The sequence below is a fragment of the Micropterus dolomieu genome, linkage group LG01 (assembly GCF_021292245.1).
Source record: "Micropterus dolomieu isolate WLL.071019.BEF.003 ecotype Adirondacks linkage group LG01, ASM2129224v1, whole genome shotgun sequence".
Lineage (NCBI taxonomy): Eukaryota > Metazoa > Chordata > Actinopteri > Centrarchiformes > Centrarchidae > Micropterus > Micropterus dolomieu.
In genome coordinates, this window is record NC_060150.1 from 29425026 (window position 1) to 29447381 (window position 22356).

The 22356-nt window shown below is 40.8% G+C and overlaps 1 protein-coding gene across 2 annotated transcripts in view; it reads right to left on the reverse strand.

The window, feature by feature from the left end:
• arhgap29a (Rho GTPase activating protein 29a) overlaps positions 1 to 22356 on the reverse strand; it is a 42157-nt gene that overhangs the window by 15678 nt on the left and 4123 nt on the right. Inside the window, exons 3-7 of one of the 2 annotated variants that reach the window (XM_046063938.1) lie at positions 8076 to 8219; positions 4923 to 5019; positions 3983 to 4055; positions 3464 to 3524; positions 2855 to 3001 (exon numbers count right to left, since the gene is read on the reverse strand). In XM_046063938.1, coding sequence (XP_045919894.1) covers positions 2855 to 3001; positions 3464 to 3524; positions 3983 to 4055; positions 4923 to 5019; positions 8076 to 8219 — 522 coding nt within the window. Of the gene's footprint in view, positions 1 to 2854; positions 3002 to 3463; positions 3525 to 3982; positions 4056 to 4922; positions 5020 to 6057; positions 6329 to 8075; positions 8220 to 22356 lie in introns of those variants that run through there. The other variant, XM_046063942.1, reaches the window with a different exon arrangement.

Genomic DNA, 22356 nt, shown 5'->3' on the forward strand with positions numbered 1-22356 from the left:
GAGAACTGTATCTTCAGCCAAGTCCAGTTGCCCTTGATTTTAACCTTCGTTGGATAACTATGACCTGGATGACTGAGAATCTTCATAGACAAAGTTCAATAATGTAAATTAAGACAACTGCCAGTCTAATGGTAGTGTATTTCTTGGTAATTCTTTTTTTTTCGTCTTATTTTCAAACTCTGCTTCAGATAGCTATCAGTGAAAACTAAAGCCGTCCTCCATTAAAATGTGTTTTGCTTATTGTCAGTTCACTTGGATGTTTGAGCTTCACTGTGCAGACTGATGTCTGTGCAGAGTTTGACACTAGAATGCTGTTTTCATATTCACCTGCAAAAGGAGGGCAGTTTCTCTGTGCTCACCTTAAAGCACAGTTTGATGCGTGAACGTGCAAGTAGGATTTTGTGACATCACAATTACAGGTGCTGGTCATATAATTAGAATATCACCAAAACGTTGATTTTTTTCAGTAATTCCATTCAAAAAGTGAAACTTTGATATTATATTCATTCATTCCACACAGACTGATATACGATATACTGATATACGCGCACTGGAGTCCTTCCACATCACACTTAGAAGAAGTTGGCCTCGAAGCTACAGGTGCTGGTCATATAATTAGAATATCATCAAAAAGTTGATTTATTTCAGTAATTCCATTCAAAAAGTGAAACTTGATATTATATTCATTCATTATATCAAATGTTCATTCCTTTTAATTTTGATGATTATAACTGACAACTAATGAAAACCCCAAAATCAGTATCTCAGAAAATTAGAATATTGTGAAACGGTTCAATATTGAAGACACCTGGTGCCACACTCTAATCAGCTAATTAACTCAAAACACCTGCAAAGGCCTTTAAATGGTCTTACAGTCTAGTTCTGTAGGCTACACAATCATGGGGAAGACTGCTGACTTGACAGCTGTCCAAAAGACGGCCATTGACACCTTGCACAAGGAGGGCAAGACACAAAAGGTAATTGCTAAAGAGGCTGGCTGTTCACAGAGCTCTGTGTCCAAGCACATTAATAGAGAGGTGAAGGGAAGGAAAAGATGTGGTAGAAAAAAGTGTACAAGCAATAGGGATAACTGCACCCTGGAGAAGATTGTGGAAAAAAAACCCATTCAAAAATGTGGGGGAGATTCACAAAGAGTGGACTGCAGCTGGAGTCAGTGCTTCAAGAACCACCACGCACAGACGTATGCAAGACATGGGTTTCAGCTGTCGCATTCCTTGTGTCAAGCCACTCTTGAACAAGACGCAGCGTCAGAAGCGTCTCGCCTGGGCTAAAGACTAAAAGGACTGGACTGCTGCTGAGTGGTCCAAAGTTATGTTCTCTGATGAAAGTAAATTTTGCATTTCCTTTGGAAATCAAGGTCCCAGAGTCTGGAGGAAGAGGAGAGGCACAGAATCCACGTCGCTTGAAGTCCAGTGGGAAGTTTCCACAGTCAGTGATGGTTTGGGGTGCCATGTCATCTGCTGGTGTTGGTCCACTGTTTTCTGAGGTCCAAGGTCAACGCAGCCGTCTACCAGGAAGTTTTAGAGCACTTCATGCTTCCTGCTGCTGACCAACTTTATGGAGATGCAGATTTCATTTTCCAACCGGACCTGGCACCTGCACACAGTGCCAAAGCTACCAGTACCTGGTTTAAGGACCATGGTATCCCTGTTCTTAATTGGCCAGTAAACTCGCCTGACCTTAACCCTATAGAAAATCTATGGGGTATTGTGAAGAGGAAGATGCCAGACCCAACAATGCAGAAGAGCTGAAGGCCACAATCAGAGCAACCTGGGCTCTCATAACACCTGAGCAGTGCTACAGACTGATGGACTCCATGCCACGCTGCATTGCTGCAGTAATTCAGGCAAAAGGAGCTCCAACTAAGTATTGAGTGCTGTACATACTCATACTTTTCAGTTGGCCAACATTTCTAAAAATCCTTTTTTTGTATTGGTCTTAATATTCTAATTTTCGGAGATACTGAATTTGGGATTTTCATTAGTTGTCAGTTTTAATCATCACAATTAAATGAAATTAACATTCGATATAATGAATGAATATAATATCAAGTTTCACTTTTTGAATGGAATTACTGAAATAAATCAACTTTTTGATGATATTCTAATTATATGACCAGCACCTGTAGCTTCGAGGCCAACTTCTTCTAAGTGTGATGTGGAAGGACTCCAGTGCGCGTACAGTGAAGACGGACTTCTCAGTAAAGTAGGAGAATTTTGTGTCAAGTAGTTAAACTTCTGAAAAAACATTGCTAAATTATAGATTCTTAATTTTTAAAGATACAACTTTAAGAATTCTTAACCAGTAATTTGACTTTTCTGGGGTAGGGAAACCATAACAAACACCAAATTACATTTATTCATTTTATTTATTCAAAGCGACTTAGAATTGCTATTTATGTCAGAGGCCGCACACCTCTGGAGCAACAAGGGGTTAAGTGTCTTGCTCAGGGAGACAATGGTGGATGGGTCACCATCGGGTCTTATCCGTTGCGCCATCACCACCCCGCATTTTTAAGTGTCTTAAAACATTTGTGGAGGGGATCTTGCCACAGCAATGAAACTCTCTAATTACCATTACTGTAGTGTTTAAGATATTGCTTTTTAAGACCTTAAATATACATGACATGTACATCAAAACATCTTATAAAAGATACCCTGACATGACTAGCTACACTTAACTTTAGTACTTAATTACATACTTAAGTACATGGTCAATAGCACTAGAACACGACAGCTGACTTATGGACTTGTGAGAGGTGCTACTTAGCTGCTGCCTCCCTACACTTCAGAAATACTCTTGTATTTATCCCTCCACCTGTCCTCTAACTCACCCACACTGAGACGCTTCTCCACCCATGCCAGCAGCTCTTTGGTGTATTTGGACCAGGCCTTGGCATAGAGCAAAGCTGACTCCAGCCCGCTGTCCTGCCGCTGCAGCGTCTTGTCCACCTCTTCTGGCCGAACTGGTGGAGATAGCTCTGTGAAAACCACCGGAATCCCGTGAGGGATGTTATAGAAGATGGGCTTAAACATGACAGCCAGCGACCTGTACTACATGTGTGTTTAAGCTAGCAACATCTGTGACTGTGAGTCAGAGAGAAAAGCCCACACTGACCTTGGGTGAGCGTGATATGAGCTAATACCATTTGAAGATAAGTAATGCTGACAGGAGACCGACTACTGGATATATTAATAAGTGGTTAAGGCGACTGATCATCAAGACTTGAGAGCTAGCCCCACACAACCACACACAAACACTCCAATGGCAGTGACACAGCACAACCATAACCCCAAATGACAAAGCAGCAACAATGGGTCAGCTCAAGACCGATTTATAAATAAGCTTTTATCCAACACATTTGCCAGGATAAGTTTCTCCCCACACTTCACAGAGCAGCACCAGAGTACAGTAGCTGTGTGTTATAGAGATCCCTTCTTACCTGGCGGATCATCTTTCTCGGGACCGGATCCTCCAGATTCCACAGAGAGGTTCTCAAAAGACTAAAAAACAGAAAAGATGACCAAAAAAAAAAAATCTACAATGAGGAGGATGAATTTCCTACTTAAAGCATTGTACACTCTGCTAACATGCCTAAAACGAGGCTTATCAGAACCTTACTTCCTCTTTAGAGCAGTTATGACTTTACTGCAGGAAAACAACAATACATAGCATCAATTCATCATTTGCAGAGGCCATTTCGGTAACATGCATCCCCTGAACTCTACTGGGTCATTTTTTATCATTTGCTTGACAATTGAAGGGCAGTAGGCCACATCCTGCCGTTCATGAACGTCAATGAACTATTGATAAATGTGTGTTTAAGAATGGGGTTATGTGAAGTGCTAACTACAGTTCTGATGGCAAGTGCCAATTTGATTCCTCACTGCTGAATTAATTAGGCCATTTATTCGTGAGTGATAAACAGAACTACACATTTTATACACTGTACTTTTCTTACCCTGCTCCTCTTAGTCAGGGGGAGCCCCAACACTGATCCATTCTCTACATCTCCCATAAGGAAGTCAGACACTCTGAGGGAAAACACAAATCAACAGACTGGGTTGGGAAAGGGTGAAATTGATCAGAGAAAGCATATGAAGGAATTTAAAACATAGGCCTAACTCAAATCATCTTGTTGTTTTAGTTTAAAGGAGTATTCTAATGTTTTAGTTTTGGGTTTCTATGAAGCTGGGAGAACTTGTAAAAGACAGATGCAGCAGTGGCGGGGATATTCTTACTTTACCTGTAGCATTGGTCAAGCTCAAAACACATGGGATCCTACAGTTCCATAAGGCAACTCAATAGTGTCTTATATTAGATCTTCCCTGCCTCCTAAATGCCCGCTTTTTTCCCTAAGATTTCTGTTTAAAATGTTTAAACAGGTTTTAAGCCCAAAACACTTGAAAATAGCCATTATTGAAAGCCCAAAAAACAATTATTACTATAATAAAATTATTAATTTATTATTTTTTTTTTTAAAACAGCACATGATTGTGTAAAAATGCTGGAGTGCCTCCTTAATGTTGAAATGTAAAAACCTAACATATTGTTACCAGGGTACACAGAAATATTTGTAATGATTCTTTCTTATCTAGTTCTAGATCTATTCTCCTTTTTTATTTGCAATTTTTAGGCTCACTTTTATCATTTTCCACATTATCCCTACTGTTTTTTGTGACTATTGTTAATTCTTCATTTCTGCTGTCATGGTACCATTTTATTCTGTCTTGCACTTTATTGTTGAAAATGTGTTTTTTTACTTAATGGGCCTAATAAAAACCTGGCCTTGATTAAGAACAGTACAGTACAGTCAACTTACCTGCAGTTTGATGGAGTAAAAAAGCACACAAAAGTGAAATGAGCCATGAGGATTGCAATCACAGTGATGACATACTTACACATTGCCAAAGGTGAATGCCAATGTGTCGATAGCGGTGTAGATCTCTCCAAAAAGCTTCTGTTTGTTCTCTTCGTTCACCTCCTTAAAGTTTACCCCTGTCAAATTGTGATGAAGTAGGATTAAGTCAAGCTTGAGTAGCAAACCTAAATCCTGCATACTGAAGACATCCTGCATTGGCGCCATTGATATTGCTGTGTTTAAGGCATGCATCCCATGGCATGATTCATCATCCTGTGCATGACGTCAAGTATGGAGTCAATGAAAATCTCTTTGAGTCATGCTGTACTCCTCACATCACACAGAGCTAAGGAACTGTTCACTTCATATCTCAAAAGTGCAGACATTTTAAAACTGAAAGGTCCCTCAGAGGCATCCAAAAACAACTTTGTACCCTAAATAAGAAAAGATAAGCAAAGACTGCAAGTGTATATATTTAGCTGTAATCTGGATAGGCAGTAGTTTCCTGCTGTACATCTAAACACAGTGATGACTGAGGACAGAATAGAGGAAAAACACCAGTTTAAATACAGCTGTAATCAGTCTTCACAATAAACTTCCTGTCCTGACTGAGGAGAGAGAAAATAAACTAGGAGATGCTCAGAAAATGAGACCAAACACCAAGCAATAAATCAGTGATGTCACTGACCACTTTGCTGTCTCCATGATTTCCTCAGTCTTTCCTTTCCATTAGAACAATGGAGATTTCTAGAGTTCAAAGACCCAAATGGAGTAGACATTTTAAATAGAAAACCTCCAGTCTTCGGTTACTGAGCTTTATCTAGTGACTTTGTTTTGAAAGTTTATGTTGAGGATCTTGTCTCTGTAGCAGAAATAGAAGAAGAGACTTATGGATGAACCACAACTGTGGAACAGCCCAAACTCGTTTTTGAAGCAATCTTTTCTCAACCATTTAAAAAAAAAAAAAAAACTGTTTCAAAATGTTTTCTCACTAACTCTTTAACCAGGCCTTTCCATTTGTGTGCCACATAACGAAGACTGAGAAGCACCCACCAATGCCTACAAAATAGTAAGATGCTTCCTTGGTAGCTAATGGGCATCGCATCCAGGTCTTTTTGAAAGCGTTGTCAGAGAAGTATACTGTGCTACAAATGGTAAAACAACCAATTACCCACCTCAAGCATTTGTTTATCTTTTCTCCTGTTTATCAGAAATAAGTTGTCTCGATCATGCCCAGTAACTGTCCAAAGAACCTAAACATGTCACTCACTGAAGAAGATACTGCTCTTTAGGGGGTCCAATAATATGTTCCTCTATCCAGCAAAAGGAACATTTGACATAGAAATAAATCCAACGTAAAAACTCCAGGCACAGGAAGTGTTACGGCTCTGTCGGAAGGGTGCAAAAAAGGATTTTGACTGGGTCCAATGTACATGGGGCCTGAGAGCTTCTTTCAACTCCAGCCCAGCTACTGTAGCCAACACCATTCAAATCACACAACTCTCTTATGCTGTTACATCTCCTCCTGCTCTGTCTAACCCCTACCCCCAACAGGACATCCTGAGGCTTGCTGGAATACAATGCCAGTACTCGCTCAGGCCCCAACCAGTGGTCCAAACGTGGAAGTTACATCATCGGGGAAAAATGGTATTGTTTCACTGGAAAAGCACAACACTGTCGAAACACTCGTCAGCTGCAAAGTCCTACGCAGAACTCAGGTCTAGGAAAAGTGTTTCTTCCAATAAAGAATCATGTGAAGGTGTACCAACTCTGTACACGACTGGATATGAAGTTTCATAACATGGAGAGAGTGACAAAACTCTGTATGAACAACTATTTGATCTAGTGTCACAGTGTACCTTAGAGTGTAATGAAGTAGAAATGCAATACAATACATAATTCACAGTATTTTTCATATCTACAAGCAAACAGTAATCTTTTAAATTTTTTAAACATTAAAACAGACAGAACTCCATAAATAGTAGTAGAACAAAATTTTACATTTTCATGTTGTGTAACATCAACAGCTTTGAGATTAGGTCAGGAGAAATATTGGTGTGCAGCTGATACCACTTTGTCAATGTGTGAGTCAAGAAGTGAGCAATTCTGGCCACCTAGTGGCAGAAAAGACGTTGTGGCTTGCTTCACTGCACATAAAACAAGATAATAACAGCTACTGTAAATGCTAAATCTGTTATCTATTTGCTATTTATCAAATGCACTTGTACAGAGATATCACTAACACATGTCATATAAACTTGTCCCTATTAAATAAGATAAGACAGCGGAACATTTCAGATAAAAAAAAGCCTAAATTAAATGCCTCTATAGAACAACATTTAAGCGGACAATTCTAAGGCTTCCTTAAAGAAAAGGTGCTACTCTGTGTGCCTCTATTGTGCATCAGCATGTTTGAATGCCACACAAATAGTCAAGTTACTGCATGAAAGAGTTGAGTTGCATGCACCTAATAATTGTTATGGCTAACACATGCACACACCCATGTGTGTGGACTCATTCCAAATATCTCAGTGAAGGTAAGCTACATTCATATGCAGAGCCTTCTCTGGCTTTGTTCACTTCACCATTCCTTATTAAGTGAAAGCTTACAAAAAAAGCTGTGCAGCCCCTCTACGGCCCTCTTTGCAATGCAAATTGAGAAGAGGTATACTCAAGGGATTCTTGTGAGGCGGCCAAGTTAAGAACTGACCTGCACGCCAGATCATAATCTCAGAGAGTGAGAGATTGAATAGGATTCCTCAGTGTAGTTCCCTCTGGACTGGCAGACAAAGCACAAAGGACACCCGCTTCTCCCTGCCTCTTGAATCAGGTATCTGACTCCCAAATATTATTTTCTTACCCTCTGTATGGGGTTTTAAACACATGCTGCTGCATTCTAAGCACTTGGATGACTTCTGAAGAGCTGTGTTGCTTTGAAGCTATAAGAAAACTATTCAGAAACATTCCCTGGGAAGTTCTTCTTAAGACTTGAGAAGACAGTGTGAGAGAGAGGACACAGTAATAGTGGATGTCCAGTAGATAAAACTGTCAAGTGTGAAGGGGGGGGGGGGATTAGATAAGCAGAGACAGAAAGCAGACCAAAGGACGATTGGAGGAGTAGCTGGTATGTTTTACAGGAAAGCTGTGAGTTGTGTGTACATGTGCGTTTAAATATCTGGTCATCATAGCTCACCTTTGACCGTGGCGATGACGGTTCCAGCTGTACTGAGGATGTCCACCGAGTTGAGACTCTGGTGTTTGCTGATAATGGCCTTCAGGACTCGCAGCAGCTCCCCGAGACGCTCGTGGGCAGCCTGATGGAGGCAGTCCTGGTGCTCTGGAAAGTTACAAACACATTTAACATGATGGCATTGGTAAAGGCAGTTAAACATTGCCAAACATAGTCTACTGGATCTCATTGACAGCTACTATATTATCCATTAACCTTTGACCAATCAGATAATAGCCTGAATGTGTGTGATTTGGTTATAGAGATTAGAAAGTTCAGAGATACAGTAGTTTTGGAGAATTCTATTGCTATTCCCACATTGCCAGAGTCAGAAACCATTAAATGCCTTACAACTAGGGCTGCAGCTAACTTTTTAGTATTTGAAGCTTCGATAGATTATTTCAACGATTCATCGATGTGTCATTTAAGAAGTACAGTACTTTTGCTTGGCGGCGGCACCCCCCCACCGTAACGGGATCAGCTGTGCACGTTTATAGGTGATAAATATTTATTGGTCCTTTCCGAAATTCATAGTGTGTCATACAGCAAAAATCAGAACAACAACCAGACAACTGCTTTACAAACACAAACATCACCCGAGCGCTATACAAGTTATACTAAAGGCTCATGCAGTCTATATGACTTTCAGCGTCAGCCGATGGCCGTGCCGTTCACACTACACAACTTGCAGTCATGTGACGGGAGTCTTGAAGTTGTTGTGGCGTTCACACTTACGTGACTGATGGGTGACAGCGGGTCACACACACATACACACACACTACAGGAGCTGACAGCGGCTGTGTCACCAGACACTGGTCTCCAAACCAGTTTTTGTCAAGAAAACGCATGTGAAATGTGAAACGGGAAATGAGCGATCCTGCACACGAAACAGCTGTTTGTTATTATAAAGATAGCGATAATAAAGACAAAGAATATGGGTGAAAGGACGGATTAGCATACGCAGGTAGCAGGGATTGTCTGAGCTACAGAGAGAGCTGGAGGTGAGTTAAAAGGTGCAGCTCCCCGACACCCAGTTAACAAATGACTGTGATGTTACAACTCACGTCCCAAAAAGTAGAACAACAAACGCACGTGTACATTTTCAGCTGAGGTCTGCGGCTTACTTTGGCTTCAACTCAACAATCAATCGTGATTTCAGTTAAATGCTAAAGTTGCTGTTACCTTGTCTGTGGTCCGCTGGCAGAAAACTGTGGCTTTTTTTCCAGCTGCCGTCGTGCTGTTGCCAAGGTGACATAAGTTTAGTTTTACGGTGGACGGACGGCAACATTACAGAGTTGTTGTTTTCTTTAGCTTGAAATAATCCCATACTTTGGACACTTTCTTCTTTGTCCCTTGCTATTTTCTCTCTCTTCCTCCACTTTGCAAACAGCTCCATAATAATCACGTCGTGTTCACACAGGTAAGCGCAATGTGCAACGGTAATAAATGTCCGTGCGAAACACTGTGGTATATAGTTAAATGGATTAAACGAAGCATCGATGCAAAGAATTTGTGTCGAAGCATTTTATTAATCGATTTTATCGATGAATGGTTTCAGCCCTACTTACAACAAACATTTTTATATGTATTTTGTGCAGTCTGAAGCATTATTAGGCTATCCTGGCTCGATTGTTGAGTGCTTATAGGATCAAATAACATAATCATGTTCCCATAGGAATCTAGGAATTCAGCAAAACTTTACAGTAAGGGAGTGGGTGCAGGGGCACCTTTTCAAAGCTTTGTCAGAGGGGAGGCCCTCAGTCTTGGACTTTGAAAACCCCTGCTATACATCATGCTATGTAGAGGCTTTAATAAGCTTTCAAGGTACTACTTTATGCTATGAATTGTGTATTCAATTCAGGAAACAATGAAGCTTAATCATGTGCCACTAAACCTGAGCAGACTGGACTTAGAACCCAGCTACTTTAAAATTGGCCTGCTTTAAATGAACGGTGCAACCTCATTGGAAACAGGATTAGTACATGACATTCCAGCTTTGTTGGTTGAAAGAGTGACCATGGCAGCCATGTCAGACTACTGCCCTCCATTCGCAGCAGTTCTAGTCAACACTGTAGTAATCAATGGTCTGTCCAGGCAACTAGATGGCAACAGAGATGGCAGATGGATTAGACACAAACCTACACTTAGATCCAAAATAGTACTAAACTGCCAAGCCAAGTGCATAAATAAACATGACTCACTGTGCTCTCTCTGCAGTTAACAGTTAGCTAGTCAATTAACCAAAGAAAACATGGCATGTCAAGTATGTGGTTCTGTGTACTAAATGTGACTTTACCAACAGTGAGTCACCACCATTTACAAAAGGGGCACAATGTACTTTTCTATCAAGTAACCTTGATAATGTGTTCTTGGCATTGTTGAAGAATGAGGTCATGAATGAAACAATGTCAATGAGTACATGATCTACAGTTAAGGTGTTTTTTTTTACTACTTATTGGAAACACACTCAGTACTACATGTGACAGGATTCTGACACAGCTACCATGGGTTGCTTTCCCAATGATGACTGATACATTGGGAATTGGGGAAGTGAAGGACAGCAGGAAGGCATCGCTCTGCTCCTCTCTCTCTCCCTCTCCCACACACACACACACACACACACACACACAATTGGCATTGTGACTGAAATAGGTTCCAGTCCTAGGCTGTAATTACAATATACACATAGTAGGCTGCTTGACTTGTTTTCATTTCATGCTTCAAATGTGATTATCCTAGTCACGTGTATAAATATGTTTATTCTTGGTCAGATCTTTCTGTAACTTCCTAGTATACAGGTTAACACACACACACTCACACACACACGCAAAGAATGGATGCAGGCAGTCAAAGCCACATTTTGTGCTGACGATCACCCCCGGATTACCCCTTCATGGAAGGGGGGATCAGAAAGACTTTAGCTGTCTCCCATTTTTTCTTTTATTCATTAGCCCTCTTTTTTGGAGTGGGACAAATAGTGCCGCCAGCGGGGCTAATAATGCTGGGTCTGTGTGGCCGCCATGACAATGCTAGCTGAGGCCTGACCCGGAAATCCAGCCAACTGACCAGCAGGTGACAAGTTCACATTGACCAACAGGTCACAACAATAATCAAACAACCAGTTTGACACACTGAAAAAATACCAAAATGTGCAACAAAAGTCACTTTCTTCCTGTCCAATAAAGCTAGATTACCACACGAAGTCTATGTGTTTGTATGCGTTTTTTTGTCTAATGTATGTTTCAAGCTTTCTCATAGGACTCTAGCAGCATTCATAGGCCACAATGAATAAGACACAGCAGTCATATGCCAAGTCATGTGCCAAATGGTCGTGCATGCTGCTGCTTTACTGACAACTTAAATGCAGCCAATCAGCACACCCTGCAAATCGACAATGGGCCTCTTAATATGAACCCAAAAGGTCTAGAGAGATTGGGTAAGGTGCAATAACACTGCAGGAAGGTCAATAGGTAATTTCAGGTGAGCATCAAGCACTTGCTAAAGATTCACACACAAAAACATTATCTTGGCAAACAGACCGCTTAAAAACCACCAAAATTATTACAAGACAAGTGCAAATCACAGACTGTTCCGCTACCAAATGAACTACTCCATGCCAACATGCCCTGTTGCTTCCAACTCACCAAAAATTACTCCACAGGACCTGGAGAGTCCTATCCTTCACTATAGCAACCACCTTCATCCATCTTCATCAGATGTCATGCCCAGCTTCTTCTAGTGCCAAGGACCTAGTGGTTTTTGATGATGAAAGCCTCTCGTCCTTTTGTTTCAGCTGCCCAGCTCCCCACGAGGCAGGAAAAGGGCCAGCGGTGTGCTTCTGGCACAACCACACATTAAAGTGAGACTCAATACTTCTATACAATAAATGCACATGGGCGTACAGAGAAGGTCATTCTCTTTGTTAGTAGCCTGGATTACTATGTCATTGTAAATGACTGTATACAATGAGTAAAGAAAAAACATGATTTCACAGTGGTATGACATGTACTCTTGTATTCAGTCCCCATCCCAAATCTTTTGAATGGTGTTTTCCCATTTCCACTGGATCAAATTTACAAAATAAAAACACTCAACAGGAATTCTGCCTTGAAAGAAAAGGCACACATCTTGTAGATTATTTGGAGTTAATGCTAAAAACAACATCTGAATAAGTTCCTAGTACCTTAGACTCAAAATGTTAAATAGGCGATCATATTTTCCTTTGACATAATATTTTTCCAGTGTTTATCATTTACAGAACCCAGTCTTCCCAAAGACCTTATCTCTCACAACCTTATACAGGGATCCCAACAAACAATAATTTGATAAGGGTCAAAGTTTACAATGAGCCGCTTCAACTCTTAAGCCCTTAATTGGTCCTGGTCAGTTTAGATCCCATTTATGGACATTATCCTTTCAATGACAAAATACACACAATGGCCTAAATCATCCCCACATAGGCTATACATCCCATTCATCAACTGAGTAACTGAATCCTGAGTCCTAGATGCATCAAGCCTGGGTAAGCTTGAGGTTTATTAAGAACGATCCTAAACCATGAATGCCCACGAGACAGAAGGTCTTCCCTTGCAAAGCTGCATGGGCTTCAATCTTCAATGGCGGTTGTGTGGCCTATTGGACCATCCTAAATGGAGGCTAATTAGCAAGACATTATGGTTGCGTCCACCAGCCCAGCAGGACACTGGATAATGTACAGAGACTGATTATTTAACCCCTCAACTGCCATTCTGGGGGAAACACAAAGAGAAGAAGACTTGTTCCCACCAGGGAGGGCAGGTTAAAGGAACATCTAACTAGTGTATTTTGTGTCATGTTTAAGGCGGGAAAGGAAGTTTGGAAAGGAACATTTTGTGTTTCAATTAGCAAATATTAGCTATCTGTAAACTGGCATAAAAAACAAAAACAAACTGCTGGGAAGATCATTCTGTTTTCCCTAGGGAAGACCACTGAGTTTCGTGTGAGGACTTGTTTGAGTGCCGAAAACTCACTTTTGTCCCTGGGGCCACTAGCAAACAGAGGGACTGGTCACCTCATGGGCCTGCCACATGAAGCATTTATGGAACAATAAATCACAACCGCAGCTTTTCACTTTTCACAGGAAAGAAGGATTGTAGTGTGTGTGTGTGTGTGCGTGTGTGTGTGCGTCTTTGTCCATGTGTGATGGTTATCGGTGGGAGGAGTTTGGTGGGCATGGGGGGGTTGTGTGTTATTTGGTGTAGTATTCTCCCTTGGGATATGTCCCAAATTTACCCCTGCACCCCACTTCCCTGCTTCAGTGGGGGTTATGAGAGAGGGAGAGAGTGAGAGACATTCCTGGGCATAATAAGCCATGGTGAATGAAGGCTACAGGGGGATCAGACTCTGATCCTGATGAGAAGGAGGCCGCGGATCAGGAGCTGCTCAGAGGCTGCCAGTAACACATTGCCAGGTTTTTACTTCATTAGCGTCATGGAAACCCAACATTCCAGCCTCTTGTTTGGGAGCAGGGACGGGAGTTGCAGGAGCGAGGGGTGGAGGGGGATCCATAATGAAAACATTGTCAGATCATTCACCATCGAGATGACACCTCAGTACCAAAACTTTCTGATGCCTTTTTGGACGACAGACTCTCCGACATTCCATGTTATGGACCTACAATATACAAACATAAGGGCATAGACTCCCATTTGAACATCTTGTCCTGAGGATCTGATGTATAAAGAACGTTACATTTGTTGATTTAGTCAGCGCTGTATACGGGGACACAATATTGGTGAGCCATGAAACCCTTAGCCAGGTCACTACAATGTTTTTTATGTGAAATAATTTCTTTGGTACACCACCAAATTGCAAGCCCTTATGCTGGTCCGATGTTAACCTGCACGGTCAAGCTTATTTGTGTACCTGTCCAGTTTTAACACACAGCACAACAGAGCTGCATCTAACAGACTCGGAAAGAGCTTGTTCTATTCTGACTTGTAATATGTGCAATACCAAACTGTTTTGCAAATCAATGTTACTAAAAAGAAGGCTACACCAAGAACATACTCTCCTTATGAGCTATTAAAGACTCTATGCTCATCTGTATGTGCAAATGGTTTTTGCAGAAAGTCCTGTGCAACCAAACTGACACACCTCTTAAAACTGAAACAGAAGAATAATTAGATAAGAAGAAAAAGTTGTTTTGTGGTTAGACAAACTTTTTTACACTCAAGCATTTAATGTGAAAACTTTATGTAATACTAAACCTTTTCACATAATGTACAGACTACCATACAAGAAATAATACAAGAAAGATGCTGATGCTCTGTGTTGATGTGTACCATAAGAAAACGCCCTTACTTTTAGGACTTGACATCAATGGCTTAACTCTTTGAAGCACAAAACTTCCACAAGGGCCTGACACAATATGACTTGGCAACATTCCTTTTGCTCTGACCCTAGCTATGCTCAGTCATGCACTGAAAATCATGGGAGCAATGTATTATTTATGCTTCAAAACATTTTAGGGAACGGAGGGGTGCTTATTGCCACAAAGCAAGTGTGAAATCATTAAACATGTCACAACTGAGTCTGCAGATGTGTGATCAAATAGAAGCAGCTCATGGCAGAGAGGGATAAATAGGATGTTGGACAGGCCAGCCATGACCAGTGTCAATCAAAACCTCCCGATGTGTCCTACCAAATCAGACCATAGCTGGACATTCTAGCTACTTACCCTTAAATAACCAGCCAGGACTCTGTTGTCGCAATTGTTTCAAAGAAATTGTGCATTCATCAAAATCGTGAGTGAAAAAAAGCGTTAGGCTAGCTTTCAAGGGGCTCTTTTCAAACTTGCCCCCTTCTTCAAAAGACAAACAACAAAACGTGGGTCTAATAATCAATCACTGTGCAACTCAATAACCTTTGTTTTGTTCAAATGTTTTTTTCTATAATTGGCCAAGTGAAATGCCACATTCTTTCACATAACACTCTCACCAGTAGCACACCATTAATAGGGTATTTGTGCACAATGCTAAAAACTAACCAATCGTTTTCAATACAAATTTGAACTATTTGCCGACTATAAGGCGGTTGCAAAATGGGTCCACTTAACCTTTAACACTTGAGCAGGGTCATTGCAATGGGTGGCCTACACATGGCTTGATTTCCCCCTCCTAAACATACTTCCTGCGGTCAGTGGCCCTGGTCCACGTCTGTCGACAGACCACCGGCGGTCCACTCTACGGATTAGCAGATTACATGCAGCTGGTAAAAGGCAGGGGAACTTTGCCTTCCCAGACTTCTATGCTCATTCCGATTCATTCCCTGTTGCTTCACCTTTGAAGCTCTTTTTCCCATGACTGCATGCACAAAGAGCTGGCGTTTAAAAAAGAGCCCTATGCTACATACACAGCACCTTCCACCTAGGTGGGGGGCTTTTATGTTCCCACTCTGCAGGCTACTGCCTTTGTCAGGCTTGTTAGCTGTTAGCTCAGGAAACCAAAAGTGAAGGAAAAGTGATGCTCAATGAAGGCTGAAGTTCGGAAACAACTGACATTTAGTTTGACTACTTGAGAGGAACATAAGATATTACCACATGTTGCAAACTCCAGTTATACAGATCTGATAAGGAATTGACAATGATCCTAAAATCCAAGGGTGAATTGTGAAATGTTCCAAGATCTATTCTAGTCAACAGACAAGTTTGCCCTTGGATATTTCTCTCTTTAGTCCTTCGCATATAAATGAGATACCCTGTGTGGAGTGAAGAATTTGTTTTTCCCCCTCTTTCATTTCTCTTTGGAGCTGTCTGTCACAGTGAGGAAAGACAGGCAACCTTTCTCTCTAGATATCCCCCACATCACCACCACCACCACCCCCTACTGTTGATGCAAAGCTCTGAAGGTTGGCATTCCAACTATGCTTTCCAACTAAGAGAAACTGCAAATCCCCCCACCGCAAAACTTCTTGCTGGCAGCAAAACTGGTCCGGCATTAGGCTGAAGAGACTACAGTTGCTCCCCAAGCTGTGTAATGTAGGCAAAGGAACATCAGCAGGTCAGAGAGCTGGGAGAGCCGTCCAACAAGTACAAAGATGGGCCCCTTTAGTACACCTGTCATGGGGCAGAGCCAGGATGTGAGGGGGCTGATGTTGGGGGGCAAACACAGCATTAAGAACAAGAGGACACTGTTTAACTTTACAGGCATCCTAATTTGGTGAGAATGGGTTTTGTATGATTGTACTCTCTTAACTGTCAAGGCATTTAATTTAGTAAAATGTAGTAAAAAAAAAAACACTTTCTAATTCCAAGTATCACTCAACTTTGGGCAGCATAAAGGGAGGTTTTTTAATGCATTTAACTGGAACAATGTTGATTATAAAAAAAGTAAATGGGACAAAAACGTCTAGCATTTCAATAGTATGTTAAGTTGGATCATCTCAACAGTTCCAATAAAACAATCCGTGAGCACAAGGCACTGTTGTACAATTAACAGCTTGAGCAGACAAAGGCCTTGCATGGGGGTGAAGGTATTCAGGGGTGTGGAGGCAATGCTGATCTACATCTGCAAGTCTTGTTAAAGGTACTAAACATTTTCATGCCAAAGAGCAATTTATGGGCCTCATCTCCATTCATTGCCTGTTATGAAATATGCAGATTTTGTAGTTCAGAAATTCTGTCCTAACAATTGATTAGATGAAAAGACACTATTTGCTCTGAGAATCCATTACCAGTTTGGAGAAGTTAAATCAAGAAAGACAAGGGTATTGTTGCTTGTACGTATGCTTGGCAAGTTCAATCATACCCCAATAGCTCCGCTTTCCTCCCCTGCCCTTTGTACACTCCAGTGGGACCTAATTTGAGTCTCACAAGACAGGGCAGACCCCAATTGGTCCTGGCTATGCTTCACGCTCAGTTTGTTTACCTCCACATCAAACAGGGCCTCTGTTCCTTTCACTGAGCACAGCAACTGCATTCCTATACCAAACTGGTAGCAATTCACATTACAGCTCGGTAGTAACGTGGTAACAGTAGGGAAATAGTTTGATGATAAAGAGGTAATAATTAAGTAATACATTAATTACTTAAGTAATTGCCAGGTAATAGTTAGGTATTACCAGTGGGTATTTCTAGATAATATTAGACTGAAAAAAAGACCCAAACCAAAGGGTAATAATTGGGAAACACAACGAGGCAAAACTTTTTATTGACATTATAGTAATATTTTGATAACAATATGGTAACCTAACACAGAATAGTTATAACAGTGCTATATATTGATCAGAATGGTAATATGGTGACATTAAATGGCTAAAACCCCCGGTTGCCTTGGCCTTTCTGTTTGGAGTTTGCATGTTCTCCCCGTGTCTGCGTGGGTTCTCTCCGACCCTAAATTGTCCTTAGGTGTGAGTGTGACTGGTTGTTTGTCTATGTGTGGCCCTGCGATGGACTGGCAACCTGTCCAAGATGTACCCCGCCTTTCGCCCAATGTCAGCTGGGATTGGCTCCAGCCTCCTGCGTCCCCGTACGCAGGATAAGTGGTTGACGATAGATGGATGGATAAGCTGATAGGTTACTATCAGTGTAATACTTTTAAAATCGCATTACGTCAAAATTGGTAATTTCCACATTATAATGGATAAATGTATCCTCAGTTATGTTCAAAGAATTCCCTTTTGTTTCAAGGTACTAAATCACAAATTAGATATTTAATGCTGTGAAGTGTTACCTGGAAACATCCTTGGTAGTTTCTGTGCATTAACCATGAATCCATGGTTACAAAATGCTAAAACTTCTTGCTTCTATTTAATTAAGGGAATCTTCTCTACTACCGCAATGTAGTGTAACACATTCATTTCAACTCTACAGTAATATTACCTTTAAGATTTAAAACCCATTTACCAATATCCCACTCAAAGACCAGTGAATTGGGATACCTGTGCATTGTATTGGGTTAACACAGTTAGTGCCTGTGCTGCTTTAAATGGCCAAGTGGTTTTCCAAATGACAACAACAAGCTAAAACCCATTACTTACCTTGATGACATGCTAAAACTGAAATAATCACCTGCAGAATCTAACCAGTTCACTATGGCTGACTCTTCTTTACAAATTCCCCCTTGCTAAGCTTAGTCACCAAATTATACCACACAGTTACAGTGAACAGACGGTGCTCTCTCACCACACAGATATGCTTTTAAATAGCAAAACACAAATATCAGAGCACTCGGTTATTTTACTTCTTGATATAGGGATTTTTCCATATACTGCCCATTTGCTGATCTAAGAATGGGGTTATTTACGCCAAAACCAACAGACTTAGGAATAGTTTCTTCCCACTCTGATGAACAGCTGATTCTGACTTACGGTGTCAGGAACAATTCTTGTGCAATAACCCAGTAACTATGTCTCTAATCAGCCACCTGCAGTGTGCATCCTTTGCACTCTGCTCACTGCAATATTTGTAAATATGTCTATATTGTTTTTGTTCGTAGTGTGTATATTTGTGTTGTCTACACAGAAGTCTGTGTCTGTTTTTATTTTATTATTGTGATTTTGTGTTTTTGTATGAGTAAGCACATCGTGAGCAATGTACAATCCTGAGTCAAATTCCTCGTATGTGTAAACATACCTGGCAATAAAAGCTGATTCTGATTTGTTTTAAGTGCATTGCATGTTTAGTGTCCTCTTAATTTAATTTATCTAATTATTCTTCCACAAAAATAATATTATTGAATAACGACAGGCAAAAGAAGAGCCAGAGTAGTAGTATCCGGGCTGTAGGCATTTGTTTTATTGATGTTGATTGATATAATTTAGTTGAATTAATTTATGATTCATATACTATACTCAACTTCAGCTGCAAAAATCGTCTGTGAACATTTTTTAAATCAGGGTTTCAACCACAAAAAAACTCTCTTAATAGTAAATGAGTTATTAACCCAAAACATGGCCAAAAATCAATAAGGACAGTTCATAAATGTTGCATCCCTAGTGGATGTATCTAAATCAAATGACTGTATAAGTGGATCAATCATTTGCACCACACATTTTGTCTAAAATCTATTGTTTGTTTGTTGTTTACACAAATTTACACCCATTTAATCTATTTTAATGTAGGCTTACTTAACGTACAGGTTTTATCGTAAAGTGTCTTTGAGTGTCCTGAAAAGCACTACAGTATATATTTTTAATAATAGTGCAGGATGTGAAATGAATGCTGCCTAATTCTAGATGACTTTAATCTAATGCAGGACTAGTGACTACAGATTCAAGGGCTACTTAAGCTTATTCAGAGGATAAATTTGCCATCTTTGTTTCCTTAAAGCCTTAATCCAAGAAGTGCGAGGGGAGGTCATCTAATCACACAACCAAATGGATGTTGGTTAAATCTGCCATCTTTGTTCTGATTTATGTGTAACAATAGTAAAGAATAATGCCGTCTTCAGTATCCCTATTACTTTACAGTTGGACAACAAGCTTCAACTGTAAGAAGCATCCAGTACTAACTTTCTAACAGGTAGCCCCTCATCCATGGCTCGTCACGTGTAGTGCGAGAGCTTTATCTTACTGTGTGGCAGACATCGACAGCCTCCTGGAACAAAGCTGCCGCAGCAAAAACAGTACCCATAACCACAAATCTTTCCACAGGGAGGAGGAGGAGACAGACACAGAGAGGGAGCTCCTTTGGGTTACGACTTGAAAACAACTAACAAATCTTCAAGTGCAGTTGGGCTATAAAACTTGACACGTCAACATGGTTTTGCCACCTGTATACAGTGTGCCATTATTGTATGCATTGTGCGTGGACAAAAGACAGGTTTTATGCTGATGGTGCTCTGTACAGTATATGATTTCATGTTTTGTTTCCTCAGGCAGTGGGGATAAATGGGCCTGCCATATGTCACAATCCTCTTCATGCAATGCACTTTAATCCCAGGGGTAGTAACAAGACAAAGATCTAGTACTGAATCAACTTATGCCAAGATAATAGCTGTGCTTTTAAACAAAGATCACCCAAAACAATTAAGGTAATGTAATAAATCCTGTTAAGCAGCTTAGTTAGCAAGATACGTGTACAGTATGATTAAATAGAGATATTTGGAAAATTTAATTTAGAGACCAGACTCCCAAGCCATGAAAGCAACTTGATCTTTAAGAGACGACTTTAAAGTAAGGAAGGCTAGTTGTCTTGTGCTTGTGATGAATTACAGGAGCTTTAAGTATGGGCACAGTAAAAGAACCATAAAAGGGACTTTTTGGAAGCAAGAAGAAGTTTGCAATGCTCCAGAGTGGATCCCAGACCCAATGGGATAGACTGTCTAAACAGAGCACAGTTACAGTCATTAAGAAAGTCTGGAATGGTTAGTGAAAAGTCCAAGTAGGGCTTATTTTAGGCTGGTATTTCACAAGGGGTGATTAAGAACACAAATCACTAAAATAGCATCTAGGCTTTCTCTGAGGACCCCGACCAGAATCGCTTTCCCACACTGTTTTAATATTATGGAAGAATACTCAACAGGCTTCCAAAAAGAGAAAAGGCACTTCTTTTCCCTCGTCTTTACGGCATATTTCAACTATAGGCACACAAATCAAGCCAAAATCCAACTCGTCAAGTCAATGCGACCACCGTATGATTTTCTTTACTGCCAATCATCAACAAGTGGTCAGGTGCATTACAGTGTATCACTGAACATCACACAACACCTGCAGAACCTTTTTAATAGGCACTTGTTAATCATTAAACCCCCAAACCACCTCCAAGACCTATACTGATAAACTAAGGACACTTATGACTGAATGCTTATGACCAAAAGAAAAACACACAGCAGAAAAGGGGGGCTATGAGTCATACATTAACAATGACAAATTAAAACCAGTGACTAATGATGACGGAGCTGTGCCAAAACCTTGCTTTCATGCATGCTGTGAATTAAGCCTAGCCATCCTTCCTGGGATTGTGCAATATTTAGGAGTTTCATTTGCAGGATGGCCTAGTGGCAATGGACAGAGCCCATTGGACGTTTGTTCTGTGGGTAAGTAGGGTACGTGAGATGGGGGGGAACTTAATTTTAAGATATCCCAGGGGAAAGTGTTATTGATTTTGGTGACTGTGTGTGCAAAAGCAATGAACACACAAGTGAAAAAACATTCACTGTCCGGCAGCAGCAAATTAACAAAGAGCTGCCTCTGACCTGAGATACTCTCTCGGTCTACTGAAAAGGGAAACGCATCAAGTTATTAAATTAAAAATCCTAAAAAAGAATCCCACATATCTGACCCGTTTCAACGTAACATCAATCTTCTTTAATTAATTATACAGACAGATGCAGAAGCAAAAGACTCTTTTCCTGTGTTCACCCTGTTCTCCTCAGCTTTGCTGAGTGAACAGCATGCTGTTGCAGTTTTCATTCTTGGGCAGCTGAAGCACAAAATTGGCTATCATTCTGCTTGCCAGCATCACAGCATGAAAACACTGATGACACACCTGTCCCAGTCAGACAGGTAGCCACAACAATACAGCCTCACACCATCTAAAATAGAGATGAGATACACAACAATCTTCGGCAGAGCTGCTGCAAAACACAGCAACTTCAAAGCAGTGGTGGACTCTGTTGTTTGCTGAATGAAGACATGCTAGGCAGGGCCAAATGTTGGTTTCACTAATCTTATGATGGGGGGCTTCAGAGGCCCCATTCACCGCCACAAACACAAAGACCACAGGGACCATCTCCGTAGCTCATTTGGTCTCCAAACGTCCTCTGTGACCCCAGTTAAGACTAACCTTCAAAATAATAATCTCCTCCAATTACTGCCATGTTCTTCACAAGTGGCCACTGGACAAGGTCAGAACCTTAAATGAGAATGTAAATATCTGTCCCGCTGTGGAGAGTCTCACAACAACAAAGGCACATAAACAATTTCTTCTCAGGCATTTGCAAAAAAACAAAAATCAGTCATGCGTCATTGACTCCGACCACAACTGAGCAGCGACCGTGTTATAATTACCATTTAAGGTTGATGTGCATTGCTAGAAAAATAAACCTTTTTCTATAAATAAAACATTCTTAATGGAATTGGCTGAAGAAACCCCCCAGAGACCAATCCCACAGACCACAGCTATTCTTGACTTGGGAAAGAATCATTTCTGCAAAAGCTGCCAGTTAGCAGCACCAGCATGCTAGTCTGGAGATGCCTCATGGGACAATGGGTGTCAGACTCACATGGTTGACGATGAATGCAGGCACTGTTGCGAGAGGTACAA